This window comes from Protopterus annectens, chromosome 14.part0, assembly GCF_019279795.1.
Source record: "Protopterus annectens isolate FY-2018-M chromosome 14.part0, PAN1.0, whole genome shotgun sequence".
NCBI classification, from domain to species: domain Eukaryota; kingdom Metazoa; phylum Chordata; order Ceratodontiformes; family Protopteridae; genus Protopterus; species Protopterus annectens.
Window position 1 is genome coordinate 1,077,871,603 of NC_056748.1, and position 20,959 is coordinate 1,077,892,561.

The 20,959-nt window shown below is 37.6% G+C and overlaps 1 protein-coding gene across 2 annotated transcripts in view; it reads left to right on the forward strand.

The window, feature by feature from the left end:
• The window catches only part of KNDC1 (kinase non-catalytic C-lobe domain containing 1), a 1,471,539-nt gene that overhangs the window by 575,396 nt on the left and 875,184 nt on the right, over window positions 1-20,959 (forward strand). For both annotated transcript variants that reach the window (XM_044056877.1, XM_044056878.1), the window contains exon 11: window positions 14,092-14,166. In XM_044056877.1, the coding sequence (XP_043912812.1) occupies window positions 14,092-14,166 (75 nt within the window). The remainder of the gene's footprint in view (window positions 1-14,091; window positions 14,167-20,959) is intronic.

Genomic DNA, 20,959 nt, shown 5'->3' on the forward strand with positions numbered 1-20,959 from the left:
CTGCCCCCTTTGGGTTCTGGTTAATTAGTCGGGCAGCAGTATTGTTTAGAATGCAGAGTATTGCCAAACCTGGTCAGATGTAATCTGTTTACAGAATTCAAAACTCTGTTACCTCTCTTTGTAAGTACATGTAAGTACATCTTTAGAGTGTCACAGAAGAACTATCTTACTTCAATCATCATTTTTAATGTCTGCTAGCAGGCCGTCAGATGGCACAATGAGCTCACTTCTACCTATAACTCTTGGGATCCTTCAGGGCTCCACACTTGGCCCTCTCCTCTTCAGTCTTTTTGCTTTTACTGAAATTGAGGACTGGTTGTCAAACTCTGTTCCTACTCAGACCCAAAAAAACGTACTATCTTTTAACCTACCAAATCAGTTCACTCCTCTTGAATATTTCATGCCACAGCCAGAAATAACATAAAAATCACTCCTGAACTAAATATCAAACTACTTGGTGTCTTGATAGATCAGCTAAGATTCCACTCTCACATATCACTAACAATTAAGAAATTCCATAAAAAGATGGGTACCCTGTATACTCTATAGAAATAACAGATTCTTAACAGACTCCTCAAGAGCTGCCATTGCCAGAGCACACCTTCTAGAAATTCTACTATATGCCTCACCCAACCTTACCAACCTCAAAAAAACTGACTTAGAAGAATTAAATACATGCTACAACAATATTGTTAAATTTGCCACCAGTTCTGCTTATAGATCTCATCACTGTCTGGCTCTGATAAAACAACTTTCCTAGCTGGAATTACCATACCTAGCATCTAACTAGTTAACCATGGCCCACAAGCTACTCAGTAACCCTGAAAAAATACCAGCTCTTCAACCCCTATTACTCCCTTACTCTGTCACTTCGTTCAACAAATAAATCTTTACTACATGTCTCTAAAGGCAATAATTCTGCAGAAAAAATCTATATATTCCTGCTTCATTTCTAAAGCTGGAACTCTTTACCCCAGAATGTCTGATCTGCTAACAATACAACCCAATTTAAGAAATTACTCAAAATGTATTTATCATATACCTTGTAGCATTCATGCAGTACCCCAGACTGAGTACTCCCACCCACGTATGACTTCTCTGTCTTAAACTTGCTTTTCCTACTATTCTACTTGATGTCTATTGATGCACACTGAATTATTTTAATGCTTAGTGGGATTATCTATGTACTCATTCTTTTGTTGTTACTCTTACTTCTGTATTAATTTGTATTATACCTAGATGTTGTTCTCAACTACTGTTGTACAAATTTCACATGTGCTTGTATTTATGTAATGTAAGTTTTACACTTTTGAATTTTCTATGACTGTTACGTAACTCTATGCTGAATTTTCTTTGTGGAGCTTTTTTCCCTTGGCTTCTGCTAAAAATGAGCTCTGCCCATTCAGACTTTCTTGGTAAACAAATGTAAAATAAATAATGTTTTGTTTTTTTATCACCCCTGTCTGCCAAACATTAGCCATACATGGCCAATAGAAAACTTCACTCATAATGTGAGGCCTGACTAAGGAGACCTTCACTCATAATGTGAGGCCTGACTAAGGAGACCTTCACTGAGGTGAGGCCTGACTAAGGAGACCTTCACTGAGGTGAGGCCTGACTAAGGAGACCTTCACTGAGGTGAGGCCTGACTAAGGAGACCTTCACTGAGGTGAGGCCTGACTAAGGAGACCTTCACTGAGGTGAGGCCTGACTAAGGAGACCTTCACTGAGGTGAGGCCTGACTAAAGAGACCTTCACTGAGGTGAGGCCTGACTAAGGAGACCTTCACTGAGGTGAGGCCTGACTAACGAGGCCTTCACTGAGGTGAGGCCTGACTAACTAGGCCTTCACTGAGGTGAGGCCTGACTAAGTAGGCCTTCACTGAGGTGAGGCCTGACTAAGTAGGCCTTCACTGAGGTGAGGCCTGACTAAGTAGGCCTTCACTGAGGTGAGGCCTGACTAAGTAGGCCTTCACTGAGGTGAGGCCTGACTAAGTAGGCCTTCACTGAGGTGAGGCCTGACTAAGTAGGCCTTCACTGAGGTGAGGCCTGACTAAGTAGGCCTTCACTGAGGTAGCCAACATACTTATTTTTATTCACACTTACATTAATTTCTTGTCCTCTTCAGTCAAGGATACATCTTTTTCTCAATTAACTATTCAAACTCAACTTTCTCTTCCAAGCTACCATTACAAATCTTAAGACTTTTCTTCCATCTTTCATCAAAACTTTGACCTGCCTACCACCACTCTTAGCCTTTGAGTTTGACACGTCTTTCTTAATGCTGACATGATCCACAATTCCTGTCTGAGTTCCCTTTTTCTTTTTGCTTTCATTTTCTTTTCTTTCTAGTTTGTCCATTTTCAGTTTGTTTTGCTTTCCCTTCTTGATTTTTATTCAGCTGCCTTCAAAAGTCAGACTTGATTCCATCTTGTAATGCCTCTAGTTCTTCATTTCCATTCGATTCTCAAGTGCCATCTGCTTATTTTTCAACAATAAAAATGTTTTTTTCTTAATTGTCCCTTTATTTTTTTATCGCCAAGTTCTACACCCATCTTCCCTCACTTTATCTGTTAGTATATAGTCACATAATTTTTTTTGTTCTGCATGACATCTTCCCAGTGGATCCTCTACATGAGTACCATGAACTCATTCTTTTCTCCAAGTGTGGGAGCCAGGGCTCCTAAAAATGGGCAAGTGCTTTATAGCCCTTTCCTTTGAGTTTGGGTATCTGATTGGTCCATTTTTCCTCTGGAGTAGGCGTTGAGCATTTGGGAGTAGGCCACTTTATTGGTTCTTTAGAGGTCTTCAACTGTCTCTTGAAACCCTTCTCTACATGTCGCTAGCAAACTCAGTGATTGCCTAGGAGAGGATTGATGGACACTTCAATTTACGTAATCCCTGACTGTAGCACAAGTACAACTTAACAGTGGTAGCCTGTCCTGTCCGTTCTCTTCCATGAGTGATCACCTATCCACTAGATTAGCATGGCTAATGTGCTGATCCAGGCCTCCTGCTATGACCAGGATGTGGCATCAGATGTGCTGATCCAGGTCTCCTGCTATACCCGGATGTCTCCGTTGGTATCAGATATGCTAATCCAGGCATCCTCCTCCTCCTCCTCCTCCCAGGATGTCTCCACCGGTATCGGCCACTCCTGCTCATGCTCCCCCACCTTTGACAAAAGGTCTTGGTCAGGGCTTTGTCTGTCTTTGCTGTGGAACTAACTGATGGGATACAACTTTCTGACTTTTAACATTACTAACCCATCACCTGTTTCTCTCTTAAAAAATTGTATAGTTGTACTTGATTTCAAGTTTCATAGATTACATGTGCAAAAATAGATATATTATTGACTGTTGTATCTTCAGCAGTAATTAGTGTTGCTCCAATGACTTTATCAAAAATGTCAGTTTAAACTATATAGTATATGTAAATATGTTAATCTTCTCAAATGCACTTATGCACATATTTACAGCAATTCTTAGTGTGAAATAACTTTTTTCTCTCAGATGCAATTGTTTCCCTATTATAATAATTGAATAATATGCCTACTATTCTGGAATGTGGGAAAAACTTGTAAGCCAATTATGTACATAATGTTTAATTATGACACTTGCATGTCTCTTATGTCCTTGCAAATGGCTGAACTCATGGTCCAGAACGCTTCTTAAATCATTCCTCTTCCTACTAAGTTACAACAAACAGGGTTGACTTGCCTGCTCTTTCTGACATAGAAAAGCAAACTGAGCATTGAGGTCAAGCATTTCCCACTGTGTGTCCTTCATCCCTTTTGTATTTCTTCTGTTCTCTTTATCTCTGCCTTTCCGCACAGTCTGCCTTTTTTCAGATACAAGAGTTATATTACTCTTGCCATAATCATCTCTGTCTCCAGTCTGGCATCGATCTCCTCCCACTTTTGATAGAATCCCTTATAAAACCCTCTGATGTCCTTATTTGGTACATAGACATTACCAGATTATTTCTTCTTCTTTCCCTTCTCTCCTTCTCTTTGTATCTTAACTATTCACTTCTGTCCTTTTATTTTTTTTTTTTACAATATTTAACTTGCATTGCTGTCTTTCCTCCTCTGAATGTGTTCCACCTCTGCCTGCAAGTTTTCTAATTTTGCTGTCAGTTTTCCTTCTTGTAAATAACCAATAATCGCATTTGCTCTCTCACTGACTTCCGTGAATGTCGCTGAAAGCACCAAGACAATTTTGACATTACTGCTGTGTACCTCTTCTTGTATTCTGTCATTTTTTTTTCTTCTATCAGCCAATATAACCATGATGTTTGGTAACAACTTTGTTTTGTATTCCTCGGCACTTAACCTTTATAGTCAGGATGCAAACATTAGCTTCTTTCTTTAAAAAAAAAAAAAAAAAAGAAATTCCAAATGTATGTGTCTGACTGGATTTGTTAGAGGAGTTGTTTCAATTTGTAGGCCTCGCTTTGATAAGTAAAAATTATGGCTGTTTTGTTGAATAAAATGTTTTTAAATTCACTTTTAGATTTGCTCTGGAACAGAAGTATTCTGTTACTTGTAATTTTTATTTTAATACAATGTACACAGCAAAATTGCTAATAGCACAGAAATGTTACACAAAAGACAATTATTTGTGTCAAAATTTAAAAAATATTACTTTCAGATTCATCATTTTCACGGTCCACAGAAAAGATAGCAGTGAGTATGCTTAAACATTTGTGGAATATTTCTCCTTAACTGAAAAAGGTTCTTTTTTCCATAATATTTCCTGGCATTTTTTTACCGATTCATAACTTCATAGGTAAATATTAGGCTGTCAGTCTACAGACTGTTACAAATCTAGACAAGAATTAGAGGTTAGAATCAAACCCTTGTACCTTGTATCTGTGAGATAAAGACCTTAACCATTTTGCTACCCCCTTTTTCATAATTTCTGGTATCTTAGCTAGAGCCCGCAATCATTAATATTTCTTAAATGTTAATATTTGGCATTTTACCATCACGTGCATCAAATGTTTCTTCCTGTTTAGATCACAGAGAACACTATCTCAGACTGCATATCTTTATTCTACTGCATAACAGGCTGTGCTCCTGTAATTCAGATCTGTACCTGACATACACTGCCCTCATCTGTCTGATTTTAAACAGTACAAATTATATGCTTTATTTTTCAGGCAAATACTTCACTGCCTTTCTTAGAATTTTATGTAAACCTCATAACAGCATAATGATCTTCCTGAGTAGTCTACCAAATCCACACATTCAGTAAGCCAGACTTCACTGTACCTAGCCTGTATTCATGGTGTTTGAACGTATCCATATGTTGGCTGTAACTTATTTTTGAGAGAGGATTATTTTATTGCATTATGCAATGACCTATCAGTCAGTTTGTTTTCTTTTACAACTCTCAATTCATGTCTAAGATGCATCTCCAGCAAAGACCAGTTAAATGCAAGGCCTGCCTTAAAGTTTTGTAAACCGACCAACCTTAATTTTTTGCAAAATAGCCTAAGTAATCCTTGATATCAGTTACTTGACTATATTTCTGCATCACAATGAACAGTATGGGATAGATTTGTTTTAGCTGCATCCAGTATAAGGGTTACTTTCATTTTCTGCAGGAACAATATTAGCCCATTTGATGCAGTGCAGCTTCTTATGATCGTTTTAAGATGCGCAGTATATTTTATTCATCATCTACATAGTGAAAAAATACACCTAATTATAAAATAGATCATATTTTTCTAGCCTCACATTTCTTACCATCTGTATTTTTTCCTTCTAATGTTTTATAAATCATTTACTTTGTCTTAGCAATGTTTTTTGTGAGCACACACATCGTATTTTTATCCAAACACTTTAATTCTTGCAAGGGTTTATGTTATGTGGCCTTGAGAGCAGTGTCAGTGACATAGCCAACTGCTTTGCAGTTTTATATTTACCTTTGCTGTTGATAATGACCTGGTAGCATGAACATTTCACTGATAATTTACACGGATATCTTAAAATTCCCCTATAATGACTACGTTTCTTTACTCTTCTCAGTCTAGAGAAAGGGTACTGCTAGTGAGTACTAAGATTTGTCTGGCTTTAATTAGATTAAGGCTACTGTGATATGTTCGTTTCCCCATATATGACTTTTTTTAATTTCCTGCTTATGATTGCAAAAGAACTGTTTGACATTTATTTCATATGGCAGATGCTGCAATCTAATACTGCAAAATTATTTTCTAAAACAGAGGACTAAGGAGCTGTTAATAAGTTGTCCCCTGTGGGCCAGAGTAGTGCAAGGATCGATTCCCTCAGCTTCCATTGGCTAATTGTGTGACTTTGAGCAAGTCACTTAACTAGGCACCACTCCCGGGCTGAGTCTGAAAAAGGTCCGTGGAGATCAGTGCTCTACCCTGGAAAACAAATACAAATGAAAATAAACTCATTTCCATGAATGAAGTCAAATTAGTTGGTCCTGCTCTACTATGTAGGGCTTAATGCAGGCCTTAGATATGACCAGAATAAGTAGTTTTAAGACAGTAAATCATGAATGGAGTTTCAGTTTAACTGCAGTGACTGTAAACGTTAAAAAGCTGTGACTATGCATGCTGTAGCTCCTCCTCCTGAGTTTATGAAGTCCATCACCACATGACCGGGGTTTTGGTTTTGTGTATACCTGTACCGATTTTCTTGTCTCAGTTTATGTAGCTATATTATACCGATTTAAGATTAGAAATATTTCTAGATTCTGGTATATTCTGAAGGGCAATGCTTTTCTGGTAATTATGTGCCTGAACAGTGTAGTTTTAGTTTATGAAAAGGTTATATCGTAGGCCATTTTTTTTCCTTGGTACAGGCAACCGAATAAGGTTTCTGTTACTTTATGGGGTTAATGCACTTAGAGTATGCTAAGCATGTTGAAACCAGTCACTCTTCCAGGACATATAAAGTTAGATGTTTCATTACTTCTATGACAGATGGCTAATATACAGGACACTATGCTTGTGCAGTACATCCTACATAGGACAGACCAGTTAACTCTGAAAAACGTGATTTCATTATATGATAGTGATTTTAATGGTTAGAGTAAATAATGCTCACAATATAAGCATATTAAAGCATAAACAGAAGTTTTGCATTTATTGGTATAGATAAACTAATATCGGATATGTTTTTTATCTATGATCTAGTATTCTAAACTATTTTTATTTATATTTTAAAGTGAGATATTTCCAATATCATTTTGACCAACAGAGGGAATAGAATAACTTGCTGTTTACATAGTTTTGTTTTATCTGTGAGCTGTATGCAGTTTAATGTGATATAATCATTTTGGAACTTTAAGAACATCTTTTAAGGCCTACATAGGAATAGTCTAGATTTACTTGTTTTTACATGTTTTAACTTATTTGGACCTAATATGTGTTCTTTGCGGAGTCTTTCGACTGGATGCGTGTATACTTCAGTATTTTCTGTGATAAAACCTCACCTTATCATGAAAGAAGTGCTAATATAAAACTATTATACTTGCTGTCACATTTTTAGCGTGTTTGAAATTGATTCTAGGATGCGTTCTATTTTAGATTTTTGAAAGTTTATAAACATTAGAAAATTTTAAAAATGATAAAAGCAATTGTGACTTGGCTCATAGGTTATAAAAGCAGATAATTTCTGATATACTTGCAGATTGCACTGATGACAGTTAATTAATGAAACTGGATTGTCTGCAAGGAAGCCATTAGCCTGACAAAACCCTACAAGATTTGATTTTTCAGTACTGAATATTTTCATTGCTTGGATTAATGTATTTCATCCATGTTCATAGTTTGGAAATGTTTGCACCTTGTGTGTGTATGTGTGTGTGTGTGTATATACACACACACACACACACACACACACACACGCGCACACATACACACACATGCATGCGCGCCCACAGATATAGATATATGTATAGCAATTTACATATGTTATACAATATATACATGTATATAGCTCTCTCTGTCTCTGTGTGAGTATATATATATATATATATATATATATATATATATATATAGTTGCATTCCATTTGATTGCACATTCTTTTGATGGCTTAAAAAATGAAGTCTCTTAATGTCAACTTTTTTGTGTTTGAAATTGTGGTACAGTGGGTGGTCGGAATTTGTCCCTTCCCTACTGTAATGCAGTTTAGGAGTTGGTATATATAATAAACATGTGGTGTAGTGGGGGGGGGGGAGCAGAAAAAAAAGTTTGTATTTTTTCATTGTTTGTGGTTTTAATCTTTTCAGAATGATCATGTTGTTTTGGTCTTTGTAATGTTCAACATTTTGTTAGGTAATCACATATATATGTATATATATTTATGTATATATATATATATATATATATATATATATATATATATATATATATATATATATATATATAGAGAGAGAGAGAGAGTTATGTGGATGTAGTACTCTACATCAAATGGATGCAAAATTCATGTCCAAAAAGTTGATAGACAAATGGAAAAAAAACTTCACCAGTCTACTGTGTGTGCTCCAAGGTTTATCCTCAGAGTATGCAATTTAAAGAGCAGGTGATTTTGCAGGGGTAAAGGACACCATGTACCTCCTAACCCCTTTTCATTTTATGTATATATATATATATATATATATATATATATATATATATATATAAAACTCTGATATCTCACATTCTCAGAGATTGCCAATTTTGCCCACCTGTCAACCAAATGTATATACATCTACATTCAAACCACTGGCTTCTGCAAAAAAACTGAAAGAGAACCAATAACAAAAAGAATTCAGAGGCTTTATTTTCACAATTTAAAAATCTAAGAAAATAAATATTACATGCAGTCCTAGTTTGTCTGAATAGTGATAACTCTAGTGATGGTGTTTTTGTTTAGGTAACGTATTGTGTAAGGGTTAGTACTCATGGGTAAGGTGACAGACGGCAGGCCTCACCTTCATCTTGCTCACGTATGCTAATCCTAGTCTTAACTCTGCTGCATATGCAGATATTTGCTCTTCCACAAGCAGAATTCTGCTTGCATATTCTGGAATTTAATTCTAGGATAGATGCAGGTATTTCAATGAGTGGTGTTAATTTTATCCTTTTTTCATTGACTACACTGTCTGGTTTTCCTGTGTCTACTTTGACTTTTGTTCATGGGTAATCCCATCTGATTGGAATTTGATTATATGGGAATTATGGAAGTGGAGTTGATGATACACGGAAGGATAATTCAGTTATCAAAGCCTTTGATATGCACTTTTAGAATGCTGAGAAGTCTTTTAAACAATGGTATTGAGGAGAAATGATAGCTCATATCTATTGCACAGCATATGAGGGCCACACCAAATATAGTTTGTGTTTTTGTCCAATTCAGGAGGGAATGCAGAAGGTCAGATGGTAGTGGATTTTGCAAAAAGGATGGACATGGCTGTGGTGAATAAGTATTTTAAGAAGTAGGAGTATAGGGTGACGTACAAGAGTGGAGGAAGATGCACACAGTTGGATTATATCCTATGCAGGAGGGCTAGTCTGCAGGAGATTAGAGTTTAAGTGGTGACTGGGGAAAGTGTAGTTAGGCAGCATAGGATGGTGGTTTGTAGGATGACTATGATCAAGAAGAGGAGGAGGAGTGTGAGGGCAGTGCCAAGGATCAAATGGTGGAAATTGAAAAAGGGTAATTGTGAGGTGGAGTTCAGGGAAGAGTTAAGACCGGCACTGGGTGGCAGTGAAGAGTTACTGAATGGGTAACTACAGCAGAGCTAGTAAGGGAGACTGCTAGAAAGTTGTTTGGTATGACATCTGGACAGAGGAAGGAGGACAAGGAGACATGGTGGTGGAATGAGGAAGTACAGGAGAGTATACAGAGAAAGAGGTTGGCAAAGAAGTGGGATTGTCAGAGAGATGAAGAAAGTAGACAGGAGTATAAGGAGATGAGGCGCATCGCAGAGAGAGAGGTGGCTTAAGGCTAAGGATAAGGCGTATGAAGAGTTGTATGAAAGGTTGGACACTAAGGAGGGAGAAAAGGACATGTACCATTTGGCTAGACAGAGGGACAGAGCTGAGAAAGAATGTGCAGCAGGTAAAGGTGATAAAGGATAATGAGGGAAACATACTCACAAGCAAGGAGAGTGTCTTGAGGAGATGGAAGGAGTACTTTGAGGGGTTGATGAATGAAGAGAATGAGAGGGAGAGAAGGTTGGATGATGTGGGGATAGTGAATCATGAAGTACAATGGATTAGCAAGGAGGAAGTAAGGACAGCTAAAAAGATGATGAAGAATGGAAAGGCTGTTGGTCCAGATGACATACCTGTGGAAGCATGAAGGTGCTTAGGAGAAATGGCAGTGGAGTTTTTAACCAGATTGTTTAATGAAATCTTGAAAGTGAGAGGATGCCTGAGGAGTGGAGAAAGTGTTTTGGTACCAATTTTTAAGAATAAGGGTGATGTGCAGAGCTGTAGTAACTACAGAGGGATAAAACTGATCGGTCACAGCTTGAAGATATGGGAAAGAGTAGTAGAAGCTAGGTTAAGAAGGGAGGTGATGATTAGTGATCAGCAGTATGGTTTCATGTTGGGCAAGAGCACTGCAGATGCGATATTTGCTCTGAGTGTGTTGATGGAGAATTATAGAGAAGGTCAGAAGGAATTGCATTGTGTCTTTATGGACGTAAGCATATGACAAGGGTGCTTAGAGAGGAGTTGTAGTATTGTATTAGGAAGTTAGGTGTGGTAGAGAAGCATGTAAGAGTGGTACAGGATATGTACGAGGGTAGTGTGACAGTGGTGAGGTCTGCAGTGGGAGTGATGGATGCGTTTAAGGTGGAGGTGGGATTACATCAAGGATAAGCTCTGAGCCCTTTCATATTTGCAATGGTGATGGACAGGTTGACAGACGAGATCACACAGGAGGCCCTATGGACTATGATGTTTGCAGATGACATTGAGATCTGTTGTGAGAGTATGGACCAGGTTGAGGGAGACCCTGGAGAGATAGAGATATGCTCTAGAGAGGAGAGTAATGAAGGTCAGCAGGTCTAAAAAAGAATATGCGTGTGTGAATGAGAGGGAGGATAGAGGAATGGTGAGGATGCAGGGAGTAGAGTTGGTGAAGGTGGATGAATTTAAATACTTAGGATCAACAGTTCAGAGTAATGGTGAGTGTGGAAGAGAGGTGCTGGGTGGAGAAGAGTGTCAGGAGTGATTTGTGACAGACTGGTACCAGTAAGAGTGAAAGGGATGGTGTACAAGAGGTAGAGACCAGCTATGTTATATGGGTTGGAGACGGTGGCATTGACAAAAAGGCAGGAGTCAGAGCTGGACAAGCCAGAGTTCAAGATGTTAAGATTTGCACTGGGTGTGAAGAGGATGGACAGGATTAGGAATCAGTATATTCTAAGGACAGCTCAGGTTGGACAGTTTGGAGACGAAGCCAGAGAGGCGAGATTGCATTGGCTTGGACATGTGCTGAGGAGGGATGCTGGGTATATTGGCACCAGGATGCTAAGGATGAAGCTGCCAGGTAACAGGAAAAGAGGAAGGCCTAAGATGAGGTTTATGGATGTGGTGAGAGAGGACATGCAGGCGGTTGGTGTGACAGAGCAAAATGCAGAGGATAGGAAGAAATGGAAATGGGTGATCCGCTGTGGCGACCCCCAATGGGAATAGCTGAAAGAAAAGTGTTTTTGTCAATTTCAAATGTAAGGCAGTCACAAGAGAGAAATGCTGAAATAAGTCATTAGCAGCTGTGATGAAAATGTTTCAATAAATCAAAAAGAAAGTAACTTTAAGGAGATGAGCTTTAATGTTGTCTACAGAAATGAAAAGCAGTATTTGTAGAAGCACAGACACCCACACCCAGACACCCACACCCAGACACCCACACCCAGACACCCACACCCAGACACCCACACCCAGACACCCACACCCAGACACCCACACCCAGACACCCACACCCAGACACCCACACCCAGACACCCACACCCAGACACCCACACCCAGACACTGGTGTAGTTGGTGAAGAACACAGAGAAATTGTATTTGTGTCCATCCATCCATCCATTCATTCTTTTTGGGTTAGTCCCACTACACCAGTGTTTTTTAGGGGAGACCCGAGGTGGTATTTTATAGTATTGGTGAAATTTGGCCAGGATATTGGGGAACTACTCACTCTTTTTGTTAGGTGCCTAGAATAAGAATTTGCATAGAAATATCTAAACATGTGCTTCAGATATAGAACGGTAACAATGCAGGTAGTCTGTCAGTTCTACCATTTACCAGTAATTATTTAGTTAATAATCTTTAGTGATCATTAAGAACTGTATTGCATAAACAGAATATAAAAATGTACTTGTTAACAATAATTTGTACACTCATGTTCACGTTGTAGTAACCTATTCCTTTAGATCAGTATGTAGCTCATAATTCAGTTGTGGAAGAGAAAGAAAATCTGTATAATACGTCAGAAGCCTCATTATGATAAACACACACTCAAAAACTGATGTTTTTATGCCTTGCGATATTTGTTGCAAGTATTCAGTCCAGAATTTCATCAGCCCTGGTTAGACAAGGAAAACTAAGATGAGGTAGGAAATGTTCGAGGCTGCATCAGGTAAAGTTCTTCCAGAAATCAGATGAAAAATACTTATGTGTTTTTGAATTGGAGTTGGAATAATAAATGAACAGGATTTTCAGTTATCCTAACAAATCCTGAATAGCAAAGCACCCATGCACAGATATTTGCTTAAGTTTTAGAACATGTCTGCCTTGTTCATTTTCACTTTACAACTTCATCATTGTGCAGGATAGAGTTTAATTTAATAGATTTTCAGTAAAACCTGTTTTGTGATTTATGAAGTTGATTTGTGAATTGTGATTTTTTTCTGACTCAACATGTACATGGCAAGAGCTGTATAGCAGTGTTATGCCTGACTTGTTATCCAGTTGTTAATGTTAACACATCAGTTTTTAAACATTTTTAAGAGCTTACAAAGCATTTAATCTTTTCACTGTTTTGTAAGTACTCTGGCAATATTTAACCAAAGGGTCTTTCCCATCAGTTTTTAAACATTTTTAAGAACTTACTAAACATTTAACCTTTTCACTGTTTTGTAAGTACTCTGGCAGTATTTAACCAAAGGGAGATTCCACTTGTCTATTCCCTAAATCCTCAGAGCCTTGCTGACTGTAAAAATGTGTAAAGAAGTAAACATTTGCATAATTAGGTGAGGTAGAAGTCTATGTTGGAGGCAGTGGGGGAGTTCTTACTTCTGTGCTATGTTAACATCAGCGTGTATTATATGATTACAGGCCATCCTGACTGGTACTTTCAGGAAATACTCTTATTCATGTTTGTGATAAGGTGGGTTCAGCTGTTAGTACTTGATAGTGGAGAAGTAAATAATAAAACTGTATGTTGCAACTTATGTAAGCATTTTACTTCTACAATGCATGCCCTTACAGTTTACTTCTGAATACCAACACCCAGCCTTTCAATATTTAACCGCAAAGGAAATGAGTTAGAAAAAAATTACCAGGTGATGAAGGCAAAAGTGGCGACACTGGTGGGCATGATCCTGTTGTTGATTAAGTAGTGATATGGATTGGATACACATGGTGGGGCTACTGCTGGACATTCAACAACAATGTTCAACATGTCAGCATGTTGCAGGCTTAACACACTGAGTGATTTTTATAATAATTTAATGTCTGCAAACAGAAGAATTACTGTTGGGAGATTCTGGGGTCTCAGTCAGGAGAAGACGAAAGATGGATATCAATGCAAAAGATTTATACATAAGGAAAAATTAAATGATTACAAAAACAGTTAAATGAAAAACTTCATGCATGAGAGTAGAGACGGTATTGTACTACAACTGTTGGCAGGATTGGATTTCCCTGTTCCCTTCTTGTATGGGTGCCAAATACATCCATTCATAATCAGCAGGGCACTACTGCCTAGGCTGCGTGTGTGTGTCTGTGTGTGTGTAAATAGCACAACAAAATGTGCCATATATTTATCCTCAACAAAGATGTACATGGAGGTCAGTATTTGTGTACAATTTCATGTCTCTCGTGAATTTTTTTTTGCAGATTTGCAGCGAGTACCTGCACAGTGAGAGGATGAACAGCAGGAAGATTTTGTCACAGTTAATAACTATGTTTCAGGTAATACTGGACACCATTGTTTTGGGATACTAATCATGATGGCATTAGAAACAAATTCATGTAAATGTGCTGTTAAAAATAATACCACCTCACTGCTATGTAGCTTTCAGCAGTTGGCTGACATGATTAAATGGATAAACGTCTGAACCTATTTTGAATTAAAAAAATGATTTTTTGGATAAAAAGTGCTGAAAAAAGACTGATATTGGGTTGAATGTAGTAGATGTGACAGGTGGTATTTAGATGTTTTTTTGATTTTACTTGCATTCATTTACTACAATATAAACCCATTTGTCATTTGCCCCTTTTTCTGAGATGACGTGGAATCCTTGTCATGTTAAGTAACTTTTTCAGAGTCTCTCAGTTTGAAATAAGAAGCTAAGGGGATCAAACCCAAGACTATCAGATTAAGTACATCAGCAATTCAGAGTCTTATCTCTCTGACCTAAACTGCCATTCTCCTATTTACATCTTTTGGTAAAGCAGTCTGGCAGCCATTGGAAACGGAGAATGACTTGCAGTACATAATAAATGCATATTCAACGTATTTATTAGGGTTATGGATAAGAAGATGCTGGGCACCATTAATTGCTTCTTTTTATGACAGCCAACATGTCACTTCATAATGTAGAGAGTAATTTCCAGTTTGCCAGGAAAGTTAATTAGCATTAAGGATAGGAGCACAGAAGTATACCTTTTCTTTACAACAGGAGATCAGGATAATAAGGTAAGTAGCATTTTATTTAACATTGTTCCCTTTTATGCTGCATTATAAGACTAGAAAAGAATTACTTGGAATGGGCCTTATAGTTTGTGCTACTCAGTGTAGCTGGCTCACCATTAAAGGTAGCTTGTAGTGATCGTGGATTTGCCTCCTTTTTATTTACTCTACTTTGGTCTCATTTTCAATTCTCTTTCTGCATGTAGGTAACACAGATTGGGCCATATGATGATATATTTAGGAAGTCATGCCTGCCATGTATTAAATGGATTTAACTAGTCTGGTTAACCCAAACATTTAGTCCAAGATTGCCATGGTGATGTATGTTTAACTGTTACAGCTTTACCAATCGTATCCATGTTTCGGTAGTGCAGAGAGTAATACAGGCACAAACACTAGCAGCACAATGTGGTATGATATATGTAGCAAGACTGAAACCAATCAATATTTAATTTCATTAGCTAGCTTCTCTTATCTTCATTATATCTGACAAAAATTGGTCACTTCTGGTAAGAAAAGCCTCCTATTTAGCAAAGTTAAGTGAGCAAGTAATGAATGAAGGATTACAGAGAATGGGTCTATGTCATATGATTGACTTTAGTTGAATTTAACATGATCAAACTCTTATGATCGACTATTTAAAAAGCCAAATGTATCCCTATTTGCTTAAATAGTGAATTGTCCTGAAATTGCACTTCAGTTGGGATCATGAAATATGATCTTCCCCCACTGTAGTGTGATTTCAGAGTTGGTATATATAATGCACAGGGGATGTGTGGGGTGCAGAGGGGCTTCCCCCCTGCTAAAATGCTGCTTTTGAATTTTTACTTATGTTTGACTTTTTAAATAGTCGATTGTATGAAATCTGATGATTTAAAAAGTTAATCATATGACATAGATCCACAGAGAGCAAAGGTGACATTTTCTGCAATGTGCAGATGCCCCAAATGAGATTAGTTTCTTCTCCTCAGTCCACTGAGTAGCAGGATAGGGTCTAGTTTAACCCAGAAACAGATTAAGCAGGGAATTATAGAATGCACAAATGAATGAAGAAAGATTACATCACAATGCTTTTATCTGCCATTGTTTATTATACTGCTGAATAGTAATTAACGTTCCACCTGGTACAAACACTGGGGCATATATTTACTTTTTTTTCCAAAAGCATGTCGCTCTGCATTCTGAGTTATACTGATGATGTCTCTGCTCTGACATATGCTTCACCATCAAGGATGAAACATTCTGCAATAATTAAGTAACCTTGATTATCAGGAGAAGATGAGCCCGTTCTCCAATGTGAATTTCCCCTTGGGCCACTTTTCTGGATTATATGAAATGAGTGCAGAATTGTTCAATCACATTCTGCAAATTTGGAGAATTAGTTATGGTCTGCCTCTCAGTTTAAAACTGAATCCATGGTATGTGAGTCAGGTCCCCACCAGTGAAACATTTGTAACTGTTTGCCTTCTGCTTGGAGGCCATGCTACTTGTCTAGGTCTATGAACATTTGTGCTGTGGCCTCTAATTTTCTGCATCATTCCACACATACCAGTAGGTATATTTATTCACCTTTGTATTATCCTTAGATGAGTGTATCTGTGTGTGTGTAGGGGAGAGGGCGAGTATGTGACTGCATCTTGCAAGAGTTTGGCATCACATACTTGTTCTCTTTCTTAAACTCGCTAACTGCTGGGAAACACTTCAGCTACCTTGTGTACCTGAAATGGTAAACATAGGCATCATATAAATGAGTAGAAATAATCTGCATAGTTATTTGTATGATGCATTCAATGAGGAAAGATGAGCATTTGTATTACATAGAAGTAGTAGTGTAGGCCAGTCCTCTACATATACAGTCAAGTTCAGTGGGGTAGATTATATGCTAGGGGTGCAAGAACCCTTATGAGGCATGCATAGCCTAAAAGACAGAAGAATTCCCCAAAATGTATTTTCTTTGTTCACTCCAAAGTCATCTGTGTGAACTTTTCATTGAAAGATGAAAAATCAAGTGGAACAAAATGTTATCAGAGATGTTTGAAAGTGTTTTTTATATGAAATAAAAAAAAAATCAGTTAAAGCCGCTTTAACCCACCACTCCATTCCAAAAACACACCTATCTTTTCTAATAAGAACGAAGCTTGTTTTTGGGAAGTATTCTATAAAGGATTACAGAGCGTTTACCTTTTGTTTTCTGATTAATGAGCTAAAGTAGTTCTTCCTTATCCCAAAGGGAGAATCTGTATCTTGAAGATTCATGTTGGATCTAACTAATGAAAGTGAACACCTGAGATTCATGAAACATTCAATATGTTCTTCCCGTTCAATTTGAAAAGAGTGTAGATGGAATCTATAGTTCAGAATATTGCTTACTGATATATGTTGCATTCCTTTATCCTTACAGATTTCTCAAGTTAAAATGGGCAAACAGCATTTTCAATCCATTGTGATACCTTGGTCTTGCATCGGAACCAAGAATTTTCACTAAGTGCCTTACCCTTGCTATAAGAGCACTCCTAGTGAGGAATAGGAAGGATTATCCTTATTTGGATGACTTGTTGATTAAAGCATGTTTTAGTCAACTGTCCATAGAGATGTATTACCACCAGATGGATGTTTGATCTAAGCACATTTTAATTGGCAGTTAATGGACAGCCACATTTGTAATGATCTTGTTTCTAGACTTCCTGGACTTTAATTCTAAGTATCAAAAAATCAGAGCTTGTCCCAGTACAGAGGAATACATTTTTAGGAACGGGTCTTAGTTCTACACAATAGAAAATTATCCTGACCCTGTTAAGGGTATAGGACAGAGTCTCTTCATTTTGTTGGGTAGTGCCCCAAACCAGTATTTCATTTTAGACCTTTCTAGCACTGTTAGATCTTTGTCAGCTAGTCCCATTTTGTAGCAGCATGCCAGACATTACATGAAAAAGTGCTGACATTGCCTCCAGAATTCCTCACATCTGATAGGGGAGTGTATAGATTAGAAACATCTGCAGATCCCTGTATTGGCAAAGAATATTGTGCCAGGATCCTGACTGCATCTGTCTCAGACTGTCTGGGGTGTGAGTGTGAAATACCCGACAATCCCAAGTAGGGTGGTCTCTTTTACCCAAGAAATATCTCATCATCTTGAATTAAATGCTTGTGGTCCTCTGATACTTGAAGTGTTCAGAAAACACATGCATGCAGGAATGGTATAGATAAACTCAGATGACTGAACTAAAATGCTGTACGTTACCAAGTAGGGCAGCACCAAATGTGATCAGCATTATTGTCTAGGTTATTGTCTACAGTTATTAGCATTGTCCATAGATTGTCTGTTAGACAAGAACAATCTCCTAGAAGGTACTCTTAACTGAGCCATTCATTTGGCGCTCAAATGATAGTTTTATTGTCAAAGCCTAAAAACTCATCTTCTTGGATGATCTCAAAAAAAGACCATCTTCTATCCCCAGAAGAAGCTCAGTTACTCATATTCTGCACAAAAATCCTCAACAGTCCTTCAATCAATTGGGAAATAATCGTTGCCTTGTTCCTTTACTCCAGTATTCCTTCAAAAAAAAATCTAGTTGATCTAACTGCACTATTTCAGCCCAGGCTACTTTGGCTGTCTGAGCTCAAAAAGGTAATAAACTGATCCACTTTACTCCCTGTCAGGAGTATCCTTATGTTTCAGCAACAAGGTTATCCATCACTATAATAACTTCACCTCCTACTGTTTGTACAGAATAATTCTCTTTCAAATCAATGATTTCCTTAGAACACCAGGAGGCCACCTTCTATGAAAATATATTTGCCAAAATGAACTTCTTTTAACTGAATTTAGCTTAATGTTGCATCAAATGTAACTCCTAGAGGTTCTAGACTGTGTGTGTGTGTCCCTCTCTCTAACTTTCTATGGGCCTTTTGAACTTCACTTAAGAAGCCTTTTTTCTGTCTTGTTAACCAGTGTATCTTTAGAGCCTTAGGTGTACAGTTTTAAAAAAAATTGTCACTTTCAACATTGATCTTGGAGTGATTTCTGGTTAAGTGACTTGCTCTGAGGCACAAACTAAGTACACAAATGCAGGCTGTGAAAATCAAACTTAGTTACTGCAAGTTCTAGATCTGGTAGCACATAGTCTTAAATGTGGGTCTATATTATTATACCGAATGTTTAGGATATTGAACACCTAAACATTGAACTGGTAATACCGATACTGAAAACTACGAGCAGTGCAGGGAAAGACTTCTGTTGGCCACAAAAAAAAAAAACAAATTTAAACCCAAATGAAGTGGGGGGCTTTACCCTTCATTACCACCTGACATGGGGGCTGTGCCCCCCACACACTCCCTAACTAAAAATACCAATTCTGAGATCGCTCTATAGTACACAAAATGGCAAAATCTGGCTAACGGCCAAGAGAAATCTTTCCCTGTGTTAAATTGGTAGTTTGTGGTTTTTTGCTTTCGGTATTACCAGTTCGATGTTTAGTTGTTCATTAACCTAAACATTCAGTCTGGTGATCTCGACCCCTTAAATGTTGGCACTGAATTGTATGTAAAGAGGTTTCTTACTAACATATTGCAGATAAAACTTCCAAAGAAATTCATTTATTCTTATTTGCTATCTAAATTTCATCTTGGAAAATATAATGAAACCATTGCCTGACCTAGTCTATTCAATTATTTTTTTCTTCGGGTAACAATGACTTAAAGTAGAACTTTATCAGAACTTAAAGCTGTTATGAGTTCAGAAGCATTCATGATCATGAATGAAGATTAGGTGGTATTTTAATAACCAACTTTTTGTGCCCAAGATCAAGTAATGTCAGAAATTCTCCAACTGAAAGGTCGTGATCCTTTCCTCCTACCCACAGCTGGAGTGTTTTCAAAATAGGATGTACCCTTCAAATCAATTGTTTACTTGTGTTACTAGAACAAAAAAAATGTAAGCTGAGACATCTGTTTGATTCCTTTGCAGCTATCAAGTTGGAAGCCACATTATGGAAACAAACTGTTTTCAGCATGAATGCTGGTAATGGCATTTTCTTCCTCCTCCATAGATGATTCTTTCCAGGGGTTCATTTGAGTGAATTCAATAAATGTAGTAGTGGATTCTGCTACTTTTGGATGAATCTCTTCTGTTGCCATTTATGAAGCAGTGACTCTTTCAGCAATCCACACTTTAACTTTCAGCTGCACAAAGAATTCTTGGTGTAGCCTCCATCCAGTTTCTAGAGGTATAGTTTAGTTCTTTACTTATTCAGCCAAATACTGTAAGGAGAGGGGCAACTACATACTGTAACAGTGATTACTGCTGCCAACCATTTGTTTGTCATCATTTAGTTTCACCTTCATAACCTTCCAAATCTTAATGTTTAGTCCCAGAGCAAAGACTGAGAAGAGAGTCAGTTGGACTGATGCTTCGCAGCCTTGCTCGTCACATGTTCACCCTCATGACAGTATGGTAGATTAAAAAGCTACTAGCCCTTAAAACCAGAAAACAGAGGGTAATTGTTGAGCCAAATAAATGGTGACCAGAACATTTGCATCTTTGTTTCATCTGTTTTTTTCTTCCACTCCAGCAGTATGCCATATTATTTTCTCTACAAAAGGGTCTTAAGGCAGAAGAACTTTATTCTTCTGATCTCCTGAAGGAAACCTGAGTAAGCACATTGGCGTTGAATAAGTCTAAAATCACCCACTATAAAGCTATTTTGCTTTTTTCCAAAGACAGTCAACTTTTTGTTTGTCATATTGCAAGATGGTAAAATAGTATAAATTACTTATAACATCTACCCTTAGATCCCTTAGATATTACTTTAACTGAATATTGATGTAGGATGGTATAAAATTTGCCTAGATCCTAAATCAGGTGCTGTAAGCCCAACAGGCCTAGCTTTTGTCATATACATTATCTCATGTGACCACACCCTGCAACTGAACTAAATTACAATAATAGTGTGAGAGATAAATGGCTTTCCAGCTGTCATGGAGTTGGCATTATAACCCAGTCATGCCTTGAATCATCTTATTGGTGACTGTAATAAACAACCGTATTTCCTAATCCTTTGAATCAGTTGTGGT